The following is a 17,518-nucleotide window of genomic DNA, read 5'->3' on the forward strand; positions in this document are numbered from 1 at the left end:
TGAGCACTTATTGCATGAACAATTCTATGGATGACTAACTTGGCCATAAATAAAGCTGGTGTTTACATTCTATAAAATTATTCCGATTTGGTGCCTTTTGCCTCACATTTACTATAACTTTTAGCCAACCTTTCAAAAGCATTTTTCAAACTGATTCGAGAACAAAAACTGAGCGATGCTGTTCTCGAAAGCGAAATTTCGCATACTTGGCCACTCAGTGTGGTGGCCATGGGGAGTCGCTCGTATCTCAAAGATTACTCGTATCTCAAGGAAGAAACCCGCTAGAAAGTCAGCTCATATCTCGAGTTTCTCGTATGTTGGGGCACTCGTATGTAGAGGTATGACTATACTGCTTTTGATATCTGCTTTTTTATTGTGTTTTGGAATCCTTCTATCTTCAATATAATATTCGGCTCAAAAGGAATTGGGCTATTTTAGGTGCTTGATAACAAGTGTGCAGTCTCATCGCTGACTATTTTCCTGGATGAAAATTTTATGTGAATCTTATAAAATCATGTAGCCGAGTCTGCCTTCCCGGGAAAAGGGGCGGAGCTTATAACAGAGATAATATAAAAGGAGCGTCGAAGAGACAAGCAATCCAGAGCACCTGGAAATCTCAACCAATCCAGTTCAATTATATGTGCACAGTTGATTGTATTTGTTGTATATACATACACATATATATGTACCGTATATACTAATTGAATACCCGGCGTTGCCCGGGTAATAAAAGAGTCTTCGGACAGAAAATTTATTTTTAATTAACATGAACAACATTTACCATTCTAAATTTTAAACTTCATATCGAGAGAAAAGTGTTTTAGTGCAGTTCAAATGAATTGAGAAAAAAATAAAACAACTGTAAAGGTTTTCAAACTTTTTCAAACAACTGTAACTTTTTGTAACTTTGTAAATTTTATATAATGAAAGAAGTGTTTTGGTGAAATAAATTAGGAGGAAAAATAAAACTGTAAAGGTATTTGAATGTAAATGTGAGTAAAATCATTAGCAAGTAATGGCTAAATATAGTCCGTTTTGCTACGATTACAATGAAGAATTATTTGGTATACGATTATATTATTTTAGTTCATTTCACTGTTGGCATCATGAGGTGAAAATATCGCATAGAGTGGTACAGAAACCCATAGTAATAATTATTATCTAACGCAAATACCTGATAAAAATCATCATTATTAAAAAATAGTAATAAAACAATATGTTAACTTGAGTAACTATAATTATCTACAGTAACTTTAGTGTATTTTGTGGTTATGATCTGCAAGAAAATGTAACATTGCAATGTACCATGCCTAGAAGGTACCGGTGAAGAGGTTGTACCTTCTAGACAGACGCGTAGCATAAACGCTGAATCTTACTAAAATGAACTTAGCTCACGAAACACATATTTTAGTAAACTTCGAACTTGTAACTAAAATTTTATCACTTATTTGTTTGCAAATCCGTTTTGACCATAACGGATAACGCTGAACTCGCCATGGCGAACAACTCTTAATAGCGTATATAATCAGTACAAAAATCATCAAATTTTAATTTCCAGAGAAATTTTTGTTGATATTTATGGCGGAAAAAACAAATTCGTCCTAGCATGGCGAGGACGAAAAAGCATCGTAAGCGAAAAATTAAAGTTGGGCGAAAAATATTTTATAACAGGGGCATCGTAACCCGTAGACGCAATGTATCAATTAATACGTCATTTAGCGCATGAAATTGGGAAAAGGGCATACTGTATACAGTAAGAGCCTTCGTAGACCCGTGGTTAGACAATTGGACTACTAGACCTGCGGTTGAAATGTTTATGAGTTCAAATCCAGCACGATGTGAGATTTTAATTCCAACTATTTTAATAGTTATAGCCGGACATACCGAAGGACATACACATATAGACTACAAACTTTCAGATTTATATAAATAAATTTATGGATCTATATACATATATATATTAGGCAAAAAGGTATGTATTGAAAAATACATACCTATTTGCCTATTACACTCAAGTGGTATCATTCCTTGAGGAGTAATAAATAGTCACAATCCTTTACAATCTAAAGATGACTGGTCGCAGTAGAGAATTATCAGCTCTATTCTTAATAGTAACCGTCTTTCACCGTAAAAGTTTTTTCAAAAATAAATTTATTAAAGTTTTGCGTATTTATATGATTTAAAATAACAAAAAAATTTAAAGCATGAAAAAGTAGTGCATATGAACTACTTTTGCATTACTTTTTCACGTGATATGATATATATGTAGTGCGTAAGCACTACATATACATCATATACACCACGCACTACATATACAGCAGGTGATGTATATGTAGTGCGTAAGCACTACATATACATCACCTGAGATTAGATACATCTACTGTCTACAATTTCGAAGTGCAGAATAATTTGCCTTTCTCAATATTGTTAATGACCTTTGAACCTAACCTGCTGTTCACAGGTCAATCTAGAGTCTAGATTGTCTAGATGGTCCAGATTCTAGACCATTAAGACGTAACTGGTAGAGAATAAACTGTGGAAAAATCACAATGCAAATGCAATGAAATACAAAATTCAAATTCTAAATGATGTATTTACATGTATATATACAAACCATTGACACTAGACTTTGATTCAGTTCTGCGAGGAGGCTTAGGTCTACAAAATATATTGAGACTTACACTGTGCTGCTTTGAATTGGTTTGGAGGTGCCAGCTGACAACGATATCGAATCCTGTTTTAACGATTCCAAGTCGCACTATATAGATCTTCTAGATGCCAAAAAGCCACCAATACGTCTCATAAAACCTCTATTTGAATGCCATGGCACTCTATTTTCAAGCCATCCCCTATAGTGGCGGTAAATAGAGGCGGTGTTCGAATAGAGGCTGGCTTTGTATTTTTCAAATAGCTCGTCAGAATTCTACGAAGGTTAATTTTTACCCTTAGGCGAATTTCGCCTATATTTTGCTTTGTCCTTCGGGCGGAAAGACATTAACTTTTTTGGATACAATAAATCTGCTAACTTACCTCCAACTCGTCATAGATCTCTAAATAAATATGCATTGAGAAGCCAAAAGAAATCTCATATCTTGATGTCCATTGCTTGCAATTAACGTGTGATGATATTACAGCCAGTGCCCTGCTTTGCAATTTGTTGGAGCTTTCAATTTTTTATTTCATTCTAAATTTGAACACATATTTTTATTTTATATCTATATTTAGTAATGTTGCACAAAAGATCATTGCACTCAATGATATGTTTGCTACAATTTGCAGCCAAAAACTGATTATTTTTACGGTGCAATAGAAGAGGATTTTGAGCGTCCATCATATTAAGATCAGATTACCGCAATGATGCTATCAAATATTATGCTATAAATATGCATCTTGATAAATTATATAAAAATAATCTATCAAATTCTATAAATATATATTCAAGAACAAGTAACATAAATGAACCATACTTATAATATGTGCAAAAACAAAAAGTAACATTTATAAAACAAAAATATTTGCGTTCTGATTGTTGCTTTCGATGGAATGAACATCTTCTTTTGGCTGTTCCATACCTTCCACCAATGTCTGCTGACCTTAACTCTGTGTTCGCACAGCTTGACTAATCGATATTAGAATCCAAAGAATTTTTTGGTAGAGCAAAATCTTCACGCGTTGCATTTCACACAATGAATGATAAACTGTTAGCCGCATGCATGGTAAGCACAACTTCTAGCCTAAAGTGATCGTACATATAGCCTTGTAAATTTAAACCGTTGTTCACATAAGCTGAAGTATCATGACCATTAACTATCATAAAACAAGAAACTACTATTAGCCTGTTACAGATATTAATTATTTTTATGGAATTGCTTTCAAAGTTTAAACAAAAAAAACCGAAAAGCTTTAAAGTTGAAAAACGGACTTCGATGCGAACAGAAACAATGAAAGAATTAATTGCAATTGATGTCATTATTAGTATGATACTATTGATCACTTGCTATTCCGGGTTTGTCAAGATCAAAGATGTCAAAGTGGTGGTAAAATGGAGATGGCGTTCAAGTAAAAGGTGGCGCTCTATTTTTGAATCCTTCTATAATGGCAGCCAAATAGACGTGGCCTTCAAATAAAGGTGGCGTTCAAATAGAGGTTTACAGTAATATATAGCTCGGCAATAAATAGTGCAACAAGCGAGAAAACAATGCTTTGAGGGCTAACTTTGAGACTCGTTATTCAAATCGAATTTGAGAACTTACACTGACTCGAGGCTTCATGTTATATGGAATTCCTTACGCGATATAATACAACAGAGCATCACAGCGGTTATATAAAGTTTAAAATGGATTGACACTCATAACTCCTCTTATATTGCAGATAGAAAGCCAGTTTGGGCTGCAAGGTGTAGCAAACATATCATTGCGTGCAATGAGCTTTTATGCAACATTGTTAAATGTACTATATATGTACTATATATGGCAATCGTTGTGTGTGTGTGTCCACCTTAGAGTACCATACTTTTTGGACTATTAGCCGATACTTTTTTTCTGAGGGTTTGAGCCATGCGGCTTATATAAAGGTGCGGCTATTCTGCGGTTTTTTCTTTCACCACTAGGGCGCATTAACCGGAATCTCCGGTTAGTTCACCTCTATACATAACCTATTCATTGTTTTCCGTTTTCACACAAAAATGACGTAATAATTACAACTCTATGAGTTTCTTTTAGTTTCATGACACACGATGCTTTTTTGTCCTCAACGTATTAGGGCTAAATTGTTTTCGGCAAAACAATATCGACAATAGACTCTCTCGATATTAGAATTTGGCAATTAAATTCTATTAACTCTATAAAACACGATGCCTTTTTTGCGTTTTTGTGAACCTCTATTTCCGGCTTTTCTTAAAGCTCAATTGCTAAATCGCCTTTAAGGTTAATACTTTTCACACGGACAATTGTAGTATCTCGAGTAGTAATAGCCTCTAGAATCTAGATTCTCTCACCTTCGATCAGACAAAGACACTACAATATTTTATTTTTACATTACATATCATCGTACCAGTATCGTCGTATTCAGAGTTTTGATGGATAGCTGTTGGTGGAACAGTAACCTTTTTTATACACACACTTCTATGCAAGGATTGATATTCTTAATTCCCCATATTCAGAATTTTTATTTTGTTTTCTCAGTTCGTATTAATTATATCATTACCGAATCATCTTTTATTGTAATCGTAGCAAGACAGACTCAATTTAGCTATTACTTGCTAATTATTTCACTTTTACATCTAAACCCTTTTATAGTTGTTTTATTTTTTTAATTTATTTGACCAGCACAAAACATTTTTGTCATGAGATGAAGTTTAAAAGTTGTTTGACAAAGTTTGAAAACCTTTAGTTATTTTTAGGTAAAATGGCAAATGTTGTTAAACACAAATCAATTTTCTGTTCACAGACTTTTTTATTACCCGAGCAACACTGGGTTGTACAGCTAGATGTATTAGCTTACACATCTTTCCTTTTAAACCTAACCAATTAGTTTTTCGTGATTAATTTCACATTTTACAACAAACATTTGTAAGATTACTGTAAGATTTATCGTGTATGATTGCGAGTATGAGTTATTCCCCACTCTCTTATATTTACATACATTTACATACTTTGAAAAATATATATATAGATATATAAATTTACATTCTCTTATTACATATATAAACTTCTTATAACTTTTGAAGTTTGTAATATAAGTTTTTTAAAGTTCGTTTCATCGTCGTTATTATTTCAACTTGCATTCTTTGAAACATAAATTGAGTATCGCGTTTGAAGTTTAAACATTATTCATTTTCCTATTACTGTTATTATTACTTGATTAGTTTCCAATCTTTATTATTAATATTATTCTTTTATTCAACCATTTTTGGCAGAATTTGTTCTAATAAAATTTCAACTACAAAATACTACCATACTCTGTCATATTTTTTAGTATCGTCGTATTCAAAGAATTGATGGGTAGCTTCTGGTGGAACAGTAACCTGTTTATACTCACACACTTTTATGCAGGAATTGCTATTATTAATTCTACATATTCACAAATTTTATTTGTTTTCTCAGTTTGTATTAATTGTATCATTACGAAGCATCTTTTTTATAGTAATTGTAGCAAAACCGACTTAATTTAGCTATTACTTGCTAATCATTTCACATTTACATCTAATCTCTTTTACAATTGTTTTCATTTTTTTTAATTTATTTGACCGGCACAAAACCTTTTCCTCATGATATGAAGTTTGAAAGTTATAGTTGCTTGAAAACCTTTACAGTTGTTTTATTTTCTCTCAACATTTCAACTACACAAAACACTTCTCTCATGATATGTAGTTTGAAGGTTAGAATGGCAAATGTTGTTATATATATTAAATACAAATCATTTTTCTCTGCATAGACTCTTTTATTACCTGGGCAACGCCTGGGTACAAGTACAGCTTATGGTGTAAAATAGCAACTAAAAGCTTAACAAGTACAGCTTATGGTCTAAAATGTTGAAAGAATACTTTACCGAAGTTGTTTTCTCGCCTTGGAGTGGATTAAAATTTACATCATTTTATTTTAATGGGGAAAATTGTTTCAGATCTCGAACAACTCAGTTTTCGAAAAACTTTCTGAAACAGATTATGTTCGAGAACCGAGGTTCCGCTGTACGTCATTAAAAGATATACGTCGCTGAAAGTTATGAAATTTTAAATTTGCATTGGTTTAAAAACCTTTACAGTTGTTTTATTTTCTCTCTTTATTTATTTCAACCACAGAAAAACACCTCTCTCATGATATGTAGTTTGAAAGTTAGAATGGCAAATGTTGTTACATGTTAAATACAAATCAATTTTCTGTGCAAAGACTTTTTTTACTACCCGGGCAACGCCGGGTGGCAGTAGTATAGTTATGCTACCCGGGCAACGCCGGGTAGCACAGCTAGTTTAGTTATAAAACAAAAATATACCTTCAAATTAAAATGAAAGAAAAGATTTAAAGCTCCGACAAATTGCAGCGCAGGCTATAAGAGCATCGTAGGTTAATTGCAAGCAATAGATATCGACTAGTAGAGATATTTCTCAGCTTCTCAATGCATACTTATTTAGAGATCTACAACAATTTGGAGGTAAGTTAGCAGACTTATAGCATCCAAAGGGTTAATTTCGCTCCGTCCAAAGGAGGGTGCAAAATATAGGCGACATTCGCTTCGCCTGTAAAATAGTTAAATTGATCTTCCAAAAACTCTGACAAGTTGTTTAAAAAATACAACGCCACACTATATTCTAACGTCACCTAGAGTAGTAGTACCACCAAGTACTGTCAAGTAGAGTACCATGGCGTCCAACTAGAGATTTCACGGTAATTTTTTTCCTTTGTTTAAGACATACAATATTTTTTCTTTTTCTCTTTGCAGCGTAGACCTTGCTGTTTAGAAAAAAGTGAAAAAATCAATTTCAAATTGACATTGAATATGTGCACTCCTATTAACTTCATGTAAAATTAAAGTAATAATGGACTCTAAACCAAGTGAGTGTGACAAGAAAAAATAGAATTGTTGACAACAAACTAATAATACAACCGCTACTGTATAACCATTATATTAAAAACATAAGTTTAGGTTTTTCCTTTTGAACGGCCAAAGGGGTGAGTTCAGGAAGATCTTGGAACAGGTTAGTCTATTTCAGGTGTTTTACGCTTCATATAATATAAAAGCATTCTAACTTAAACCTTAGAATGGATTATTTACGTTGTAGGAGCTTCTACTGTAAATCGAAATGCGTTTGAGATAACAGAAATCTTTCTATCAACAGTATGAATGTTAGCTATTACATGCATAACATTCCTACCAAACTAAACCTAGAAATGGTTTACTGGGTTGTAGCAAATGAGACAATGTCTAGTAAAGTGACAGTATAGAAAGCTCACCTTCATTGGGTTGATACTGCTGACTGACCCTAAAATATATTATATATAACTTTATATTTATGCCATATCTTCAGTAGTAACTAGAAACTAACTTGAAAACTAACTTCACGAGCTTACTTGCCATCATTTCATCTGTCACACTGAAGCTTTAAAATGATGGTTTTCAGCAATGCTCATTTGATGTGTAAAAGCTATACACATCCAACTTTTAGAGATTTTATCAGAAAGCATAGATATTTTTCTATCATTTGAGATTTTGTTTGTAGTTTTATGTGATCTACCATCTAGCAGGATGTTTCAAGATTAAAATCCACAAAACTTGATCACGTTTTAATCGCTCAGAAGTTAAAACCAGCCAAGTGAACTCAAAGTCGGATTGTGCCAAACTAAACAGAGCCGAATAGCGCTCACTCATAGCTTCACAATACTCTACATTAGTAGCAGAGGTTATTTTCTATTTTCTGTTGACTAAATCTTTGATTCGGTTGCATTTTGGCAACCATGCAAATCTGACAAAGGTGATGTACAGGTAGACCTCGCTCGACAATGAGGTTACCTTATGAAGACCCTTAAATATACCCAGTAAATAAACCCTCCCAATTTGAGCCTCCGTTTCATACATATAGATTATTTACAGATTACTGTATGACTTCACCTTTTCTCTCTCCCTCCTCTTTCTCCCTCTCTCTCCTCTCCCTCTCTCCACCTCTCTCGCTCTCTCCTCACTCCCTTTCTCCCTCTCCCCTTCCTCTCTCTCCTTCTCCCTCTCCTGTTCTCTCCCTCTCTCCCTCTCTCCCTCCTCCCCCTCCCTCTCTCCCCTCCCTTTCTCCCCATCTCTTTCTTCCTCTCTCTCTCTCCCTTCCTCCTCCCTTCCATTCTCCCTTTCTTCTCTCTCTTTCTCCCCCTCCCTTTTCTTTTCTCTACTTGCTAGTGCCTTTAACTTGTTTCTCATTTATCTTTTGGGTGCGCATGAACATGTAAACAAATGTTAGGTTACCTTAGAGTACATTGTTGTATTGTTAGGTATTTTTGCCTATTCCTTACACTTACTTTCTTGGATCTTCTCTTTTTATTTAGAAATTGTATGTACCATAGGTACTTTTTATAATGTTTCAACTACGGCAGATGTTAGCCTGATGGCTCATAGTGCACATGCATGAAAACAATGTCATGGCTAACTTACAGCTGCAGCATCCGTACATAAGAAATATATTTTCATCTCACTTTCATCTAGCTTCTTTAAGCATATTTTTGACTATTTTCACGATTTTTAACATGTCCTTATAACTCCAAATCGCCGTCGTCAAGTGAGGACAACTTCTACTTAGAAAGAGTTACATAATGTGTTTGGAAAATTGGAAATCTGTAAAATGTAATATGTTAAACTCACCTCATAGATCGAACGTCTTGTGTTCCTACAAAACAAAAAGCCCTAGTTAAACAAAAAAACAAAAACATATTTTAAAACTCAATCAACTTTATTCGTTACAGTTTAAAATCAGACTAAAACCTTAGTTGCAGCGAGCTAGCCCATGGGACATAACGAAAACCACCGTTCGACTGTGACAAGTTCACATGTGTTCGACTAACAAGTGAAAAAGAAAAAAGACAAGGTTCCCTTTGCTGAATGATGAGAAGGCAACTCATATCTTACTCTCCGTTTTGCCCTCGGTCAAATATTTTATGAACTGTTCGATTTCCTCAACTTTTGATAACAAAAATAGCCATATTAAGTGGCCTACTACAGACATATGATATCCAGTGGTTGGTGGCATTATAAAATATTCTGTTCTAAAAAGACTAGCATCTTTGCTAAACTGTTATCTAAGCAAATGCAAGAATAAAACTATCCTAACCACTCCTTTGTCTGAGCAGATAACTCCTTATATTACCAAAAAACTTTTTTAAATAAATAAAATGAATGTTTCTAAATTAATTTAAAACTGGCATTAATGCTCTGTTGGTTTACAAAATCATTTTTAGCTAGATTTTGTTCCCATGTAGCAGAGATAATTATTCTTGCTAGATTTTGTTCATATGTAGCAGCGATAACCATTTCTAGTCATATGCATAACTAGTAGTTTAAAATAAATCCTATGTGTACAGTACAGTAGACGCTCCATCGTCCAGAGTACATCGTAAATAATACGCTCTGAAAATGTTTATGTTATGGGGACTTTACGTTATACGAACAGCTGACGATCTCTCAGACTAGACTGCCAGGTACTAGTATATAGAATAGAGATACGTTGTAGAATCTGTATGTCGTTTTCTCTCTCAGGTCTCAAGTGAGGGAAGGGAGAAAACAACATTTTAAGGCAAACCATCGGACTCTCATTATTCACACCGAATTGAACAACTTGCACCGACTTGACGCTTTGCGTTATATAGAATTTTTCACAAAATACAAAGTATTAATTTTACAAAAATTATTTGCTAGGTAGAATTTATGTAAAAGGTTCCCACTATAGGAGCATCTACTGTACACTAGATGTTAAGGAAAAACATGATTGTGTATACAATAAAACCTTGATATTAAGTTACGTTGTTCCAATATCAAAATAAATCAACTTTGCAAAACTTTGCATGTTGAAACTGGCAAATACTGTAGTTTCAAGAAATTTCGAACATCATATAATAAAATTAACTTTGTGTGTTGAAAATATTTTTTGCTAAAACTTTTCAATACAAGTTAATCTATCTATTTATACATATATACTAGCTGTACTACCCGGCATTGCCCGGGTAATAAAAAAAGTCTTTGAACAGAAAATTTATTTGTATTTAATATATAACAACATTTGCCATTGCTAGTTGGAGGCCCGGTGTTGCCCGAGAATTAAAAAACAGCTTATAAACATTGAGGGATAATGTAGTTGCCTGCCACTTGCTATTAGCCTGGCACATTGCCAATGGATAATTTGAGTAAGCTTACTAATAAGAGCTATCTACTTGCTCTAGCGATTGAACATGCGTTAAATTACGCTACCCTCCATGACGCTGTGACATTACGTTGCGTCGTAACGGAGAGCGGTAGCGTATTTACTCCCATATAGCGACATATATCGCCTAATGACTCCATCAAGCTCTTGTGGTTGAATTGGTAAGACAATGGATTGGTGAGCGGGAGGGTCTGAGATTAAATCCTCCATGCAACGGATTCTTTATTCCAAGATTTTATTAGCTATAGCTGGACAAGCACAGCCACAAACTTTGAGAACTATAAATCTCAGTCTCCGTCTGTCCAGTTATAGTAATGAAAACTCGGCTGATGTGATTTAATCTCACAACTTCTGGTTTTGGAAGCATCTAGCTTATTCATTATACTGGCATACAATTGGGCATAGTGATCAACAATGGTGAAGATATTCATTACATCGGTTAAAATACGCATAGCACTATTGTGTCATAAGTAACGATTAGCCGGTTACGAAATTCACGGTAATTCACATAGAGCCAAGAGTTAAGCTATAAGCCAAGTTATAGGACAGTAATAAAAACAGCTTATATACAGTTGCAGGTAATGTGGCGGGTAAGGCAATGTTTATAAGCCGTTTGTATTACTAGTGCAACGCAGAGCGTCCAACTAGTAAATTCATACCTGGAGGTGATGGTAAAATGAGTGTTGACTGTACTATAACACATTCAACACGTTTCACCATATATCAAAAACATGAGAGATATCAACAGACTGATAATGAAAACAATTCCGTTTTTTTCACTCGATAACAGCTGAAAAATTATAGTTATTAACCCTTTCGCAGGCAAGTTTTTTGGGCCATTTGAGACTCTCTGGGCAGATTAATTTTTTACAAATTGATTTTTTTTAAATCATTGATAGCCTACACTTTTATTTATGATATTGTATATGCGTATTATGTTTTATTATACAGTTAAATACAAATAAACATTTATAAGTCAAATTCTTATATAAGTGTTTCTCTAGCTATAGTAATTTTGGAAGCATTTGCTCTTGCATAGGCCTACACGACAATCTTGACATCATGTGCTTATTATTGTTCCTCTATAGCTTTTCCTTTGCCTATAGCCTTTGGAGGACGCCATGACAGTAAAAGAAATTGTTGCACTCTGGGAAAATATTCAGAAAGCAATAACAGAAGCATAAACAGGCTACAAACAAAAATCTCCATTTTATTCAAATACGTTTTTATTTCAGATTTTTTGTTCGTTTAGTATTGCAAAAACAATCGTTTTTTTACTCAAAACGGCTAATTTTTTGTTGCTAACAGAGGCCAATATATTTTAGCTCACTATTAGTAAAAAAAATTAAATAAAAAAACACAATAAGCTAACCAGAAATCATTTTATAAAAAACGTTTGCGTGGCGACATAATAGTGGCTCTGCCCATTGGCGTCAGTATCGCGAAACGACAATAATGTCGCTATGCCTGCCAAAGGGTTAAAACTTAAATAATGGAAATGTAAATAACTGCTCAGCTAAAAAATTCGCTACGAAAACGCATGATTACCAAAGGCTAATGCGAACGAATACAGAAAGAATGAGGGTGGCCGCTTTACCGCCCTTAGTCTGTTGGTGCTGGGTTTCCTTTGACAAGAGTTAAGCTATAAGCCAAGTTATAGGACATTTTACAGAACACTATTGACCGTGTTGCGCTAGAGCTGCGCATGTCTGAATCAAGGTCATTTAGCGTTAGCCTTCGATGCTTGAGCCATCAAAAGCTTTGGCTTGTTGACCTTAATGCAGCCTTGCCGCTAGGTGGTGATAACGCCATTAAATACTTCCAAAGTGTTCCTAAAATAAAAGTAAAGAACGCTCACCTTGTGATACATTTTGGACAGGACCAGAGAGATAAAAATTTCTAGGACTTGGTGTCGGCGGTGCTCTCCTCATTTCTGATGGTAATGGAGTGAGGGGCCCAGAGTCACGCGCCGACTGAGCACTGCAACTAGAATATAAGTTTAAGATCTAATCCACAGGCTACAACTCTAGGCTTCAGCCTCAATCACACCAATCAACCATGGTAAGTGTCGCTGGAGAAGGGACAGATTTTGCATTCTCAGCGGTGTGCAAAATGCTGGCAGCACCAAAGTTGGTAGTTGACTGAAAGATCTTTCCATCTTATATCTGTCTCATCTGAGCTTAGCTCTATGCGCATAGGTCTAAACATAATTTTAAAACTTTAACATGAACAACATTTTTGTAGATTTTATCAGAACGTATCGGTATTTTTCCATCATTTGTGATTGTTTTTGATGTTTGAGGTGATCTGACTTCCAGAATGCTTCAAGATTAAAATCGACAAAACTTGGTAATGGTTAAAATGCTCAGATCATGCACAAGTGCGATTATGACATCTAGAGTTGCAAAGAGACTGACAGAATAGAGACGCATAAGGCTGCAACTTGACCACAGTAGCTGATATCAACTATTGTAATGATAACAGCTAGGGAATTCATTTTGCATGTATTTTTCTTTTGAGCATTTGAACCACAATCAAGTTTTGTTAATTTTAATCTTGAAACATCCTGACAGGCAGATCGCTTTAAATATATAAAACAATTGCAAGTGATAAAAAACACCAACACTTTCTGATACAATCGACTACAATTTTGTGCATGTTCATATTTAAAAATATAACATGATATATAATAATACAATAATAAGCCATGTGTAAGTTCAATTCTGCCCCAACTTGTCGAACTTTAAAAAATATTCTGTGACAATAGCTAAACCTTTCAATAGACCCGAATTATCAAACAATAAACATAACAATTAAAGAAATTAGACATTCGGGGAGAGGAAAATATCATAATCATAGACTAAGTTCTATGAAAAGATCCACTATGAAAGAGTGGCACAGATATTCCAAGTTTAAAAACTACACAACAAGTGCGTTACTTCACAATAAATCAAAGTTGTCTGTCCTTTAACGGTTTTCCAAAGTCTTATTCTTGGATGTATAAGAACAAGAAATTAAACCATACTCTCATCCAGCAGTAGGAGCTAAACAGGAAGTAACAAATCAAATAGAAAAATGAAAGTAGACCCGATAACATACCAAAAAAGTATTTAATGTGGAATGAGGTACCCAAAAAGTATTCGTTTAGTCATGCACATATTCATAAACTTGGAGTTGTCTTCTGTATGTTATTTTAAGCAAAGCAGCCAAGCCGCATAGACGGAAGAGAACAACTCCCTTTCAGTGCAGTTGATGCATCAGGTGCAGTGTGCTTTGTGACAAGCTGTTGTTTTGCTCGCCCCGCTCAACAGGGGACAACTCCGCAAAAACTAGGTTGTCAAGACAGGCTAGCTCATCCCTATCTCAGTACATAGAGGCTATTTTTACCGAAAAGCAATACAACTAGTGAAACCAAAAGCACTGAAAAAATCAATTTCATAAAATTCTATTAAATAAAATTGAACAAAACATCTATAAGCCGTAAATGAATTGAACTGTTTCCATGATGTCCAGGGAATCAACAAAAAAGGCTTATTGGTACATCAAAAGAAATTTAACAGTGAAATACTGTACTAACTTGTAATCAATGACTAATATAAAATTATTGAGTGAATAAAAACTAACGGATAGTAATATGAAACCCTTTGCATAGTATGTGAAAACAAATTGCAGGCACAGCACAACTTTTATCTTAATTTTAGAGAGGCATAGTTTAAATAGATGTGTAAAAGGCTGTGTGCAGTGCCTGTCAAGCAATCACTACATCTGATATGACTAGCCTGACATGTATTTTCTAAAACTAACAAGCACCACTGCCACGAGAAGAAAACTACAAAATTGTTAGTGTGAGAAGACAACTGCAAGGTGTGTGTTATTTAAAGGCTCAGATGTCAGCTAGTTAAAGGTTAGTTAAAAGCTAGTTAGAATAGTTAATACGAATATATATTATAATATATATAAATAACATAATAAAATAATTAATATTATACACTTCCATGCAGTGACATCGCGGTAGCGACCTCGCACGATCACGGTGGTGCCAAATATGGCGCTGACATCGCGATGTGGCAACAAAGCATTTTTACTTGACGCTATCACAGGTCATTCCAGCTGATGTCACTATATGGAAAGTTTTTACAAAATCGAAGCCGGAGCGGGCAGAACTCACCTAGGCTGGTTACCAAGACCTACAAAACAAAATAGCACATATTCAAATTTATAATACAAAATATATCTTAGTTTCATTTCATCTTCATCCTCTGTAATCCATAAAAATTATGTCACATTGAAGCAAAACTGGTCGCGAATGCTACAGCAGCCGGTGATAAAATAACAATCAAAGCAATGGGTATGAAATAACTACGAATTTACCAAGTATTGTCGATGACATACATCAATTCCTTAATAGATGTTGCATGTTAGATTATTTTAAGTTTTGGCAAAATGTAACACATTTCTACATCCCAGAAACTAAAGAATTCTCATATGTTAAAGATGAGCGTACATCAAATTTTAGCAGATTTTTAATAAAAAGTATCAATATTTTTTATTATTTGCAATTGTTTTTTATGTTTGAGGTGATCTGACTGCCAGGATATTTCAAGATTAAAATCGATAAAAAGTGGTTGTGGCTACACACGTACATAGTTATTATATTATTTGTACAATAACTACGTGTGTAGTTATTGTACAAATAATGCATAAACGTGTCATGGCAAACCTCGTTTAAAACATGTCGAAGAACTTTATTCATTGCATTGAGTAAAAAAACTTCAAATGTTGAAATGTTTTTATTCCAGCATAGCAAAATTCAATTAAGATTTGATGTAAGCCTAATTATTCTGGAATATTCTGGAATAGTGAAGATGATTTATACATGACTAATACCAATAATAATGCAATTTGTTGTCTTAAAATACCTATCGACTTATACATGAGTATATAAAGTAAAAGTCATGACCCAAGACGTTTATAAATAGTAATGTTTAAAAAATGAGATAACAAAAAGCTTTTCGTATACCAAATAGGTCAAGCTTGTACGCTTTCATTGGGTTCATTGCAAGCTATATTAATTGACTAACTGAATGCCCGGTGTTGCACAGGTAATCTTTCTTTAATCAACATATTATTATGTTATATATTATTGTTATTGTTGTTATTGTATTGTTATTGTATTATTGTTATATATTATTAACAGGTAAATTTTTTTAATCAACATATAATAGGTACAACATTTATCATTCTATCTTTTACATGAAAGTGTTTGTTTATTTCTGTGTGCTGTGCAATTCATGCCTCCAGGTTTATGAATACACATTCAAATATACATATTTTGGCTGCTTTGTAAAGCGTCCACTTGTGGAAATCAGAAAACACCTTATATAGTAGCTCAATGAGTGTTGTACGGAATCTAAATGATTATTTCTTTATAATCCTGGCTCCACTGGCAGCAGTACAGTGCGCTGACTTAATGCCAAGACTTACAACCTGTATCAATGAGTCAGAAATACAATGTAATTGAATGCTGTTCAGTTAACTAGAAATAACATGACTCCGGCAAAAATAGACCTCCATAAAGGCTGGTTCACACTATATTGCCGTACGGTAATATATCGGTGTTATATATATATATGGTATATATACCATATATATACCATATATATACCATATATATATATATATATATATACCATATATATATATATATACCATATATATATATATATATATATATATATATTTATATATATATATATATATATATATATATATGTGTGTGTGTGTGTGTGTGCGTGTGTGCGTGCGTGTGTGTGTGTGTGGTATATACAATCGGTGTTAAAATTATCTTACACAAAATTTTAGTTGATTTTATCAGAAATTATGGATATTTTTCTATTATTTAAGATTGCTTTTGATGTTTGAGATGATCTGATTGCCAGGATATTTCAAGTTTAAAATTGATAAAACTTGACCAAAGCTCAAACATTCTGAAGTAAAATACATCACTAGTGGCCATAGTTGATATCGGCTAGTTGTGCTCAAGTTGCAGTGTTACAAGCCTCTAATCTGTCCATCCCTTCACAACTATAGATAAAATAATCGCACTTTCTCTCGATTCCTTCATAAAAGACTAGTATATCATCTTTCTGTATTGTATAATGAGGATGCTATGCAAGGAACTATTTCCAATGTAAACGCGGATGAAATTGAAATAGTGTTAACTGTTATCACAGACGTGATCACCGGAAGATTTTGGGATTACTGTCAACATACGACGATATAATGTAAACCATCATATATTAGGGATATAACAAAAGAGCTGGTGGCAAGGAAAACCTTGGAAATTGTGACAGCGAATCTACTCATTATGCACAACCAATTACGTGGCAGTCAGGTTTATTACAGCGGTCGAACTCGTGACAGTCGGCCGATAAAATCCGCACCCTACCCACTGCACCAATCTGACCACTATCCATATAGCGGTATAGTCTGTACTATAATAGGAGCGGTGTTTCGTGGCATGAAAAACCTCTTCCGTGAAGGAGAAATTATGAAAGACTGCCAGAGCTCCACGCATTATCTACGGAGTATCTAATGTGCGAAATCAGGTCCACTCCAAACTACGTG

The 17,518-nt window shown here is 34.1% G+C and overlaps 1 protein-coding gene across 3 annotated transcripts in view; it reads right to left on the minus strand.

Moving 5' to 3' along the window:
* The window catches only part of LOC137401446 (tetratricopeptide repeat protein 28-like), a 63,377-nt gene that overhangs the window by 35,761 nt on the left and 10,098 nt on the right, over positions 1-17,518 (minus strand). For all 3 annotated transcript variants that reach the window (XM_068087788.1, XM_068087789.1, XM_068087787.1), the window contains exons 4-8: positions 15,060-15,078; positions 12,750-12,877; positions 9,340-9,364; positions 7,950-7,978; positions 2,615-2,658 (exon numbers count right to left, since the gene is read on the minus strand). In XM_068087788.1, the coding sequence (XP_067943889.1) occupies positions 2,615-2,658; positions 7,950-7,978; positions 9,340-9,364; positions 12,750-12,877; positions 15,060-15,078 (245 nt within the window). The remainder of the gene's footprint in view (positions 1-2,614; positions 2,659-7,949; positions 7,979-9,339; positions 9,365-12,749; positions 12,878-15,059; positions 15,079-17,518) is intronic.

Source organism: Watersipora subatra, chromosome 8 (genome assembly GCF_963576615.1).
Source record: "Watersipora subatra chromosome 8, tzWatSuba1.1, whole genome shotgun sequence".
NCBI lineage: Eukaryota > Metazoa > Bryozoa > Gymnolaemata > Cheilostomatida > Watersiporidae > Watersipora > Watersipora subatra.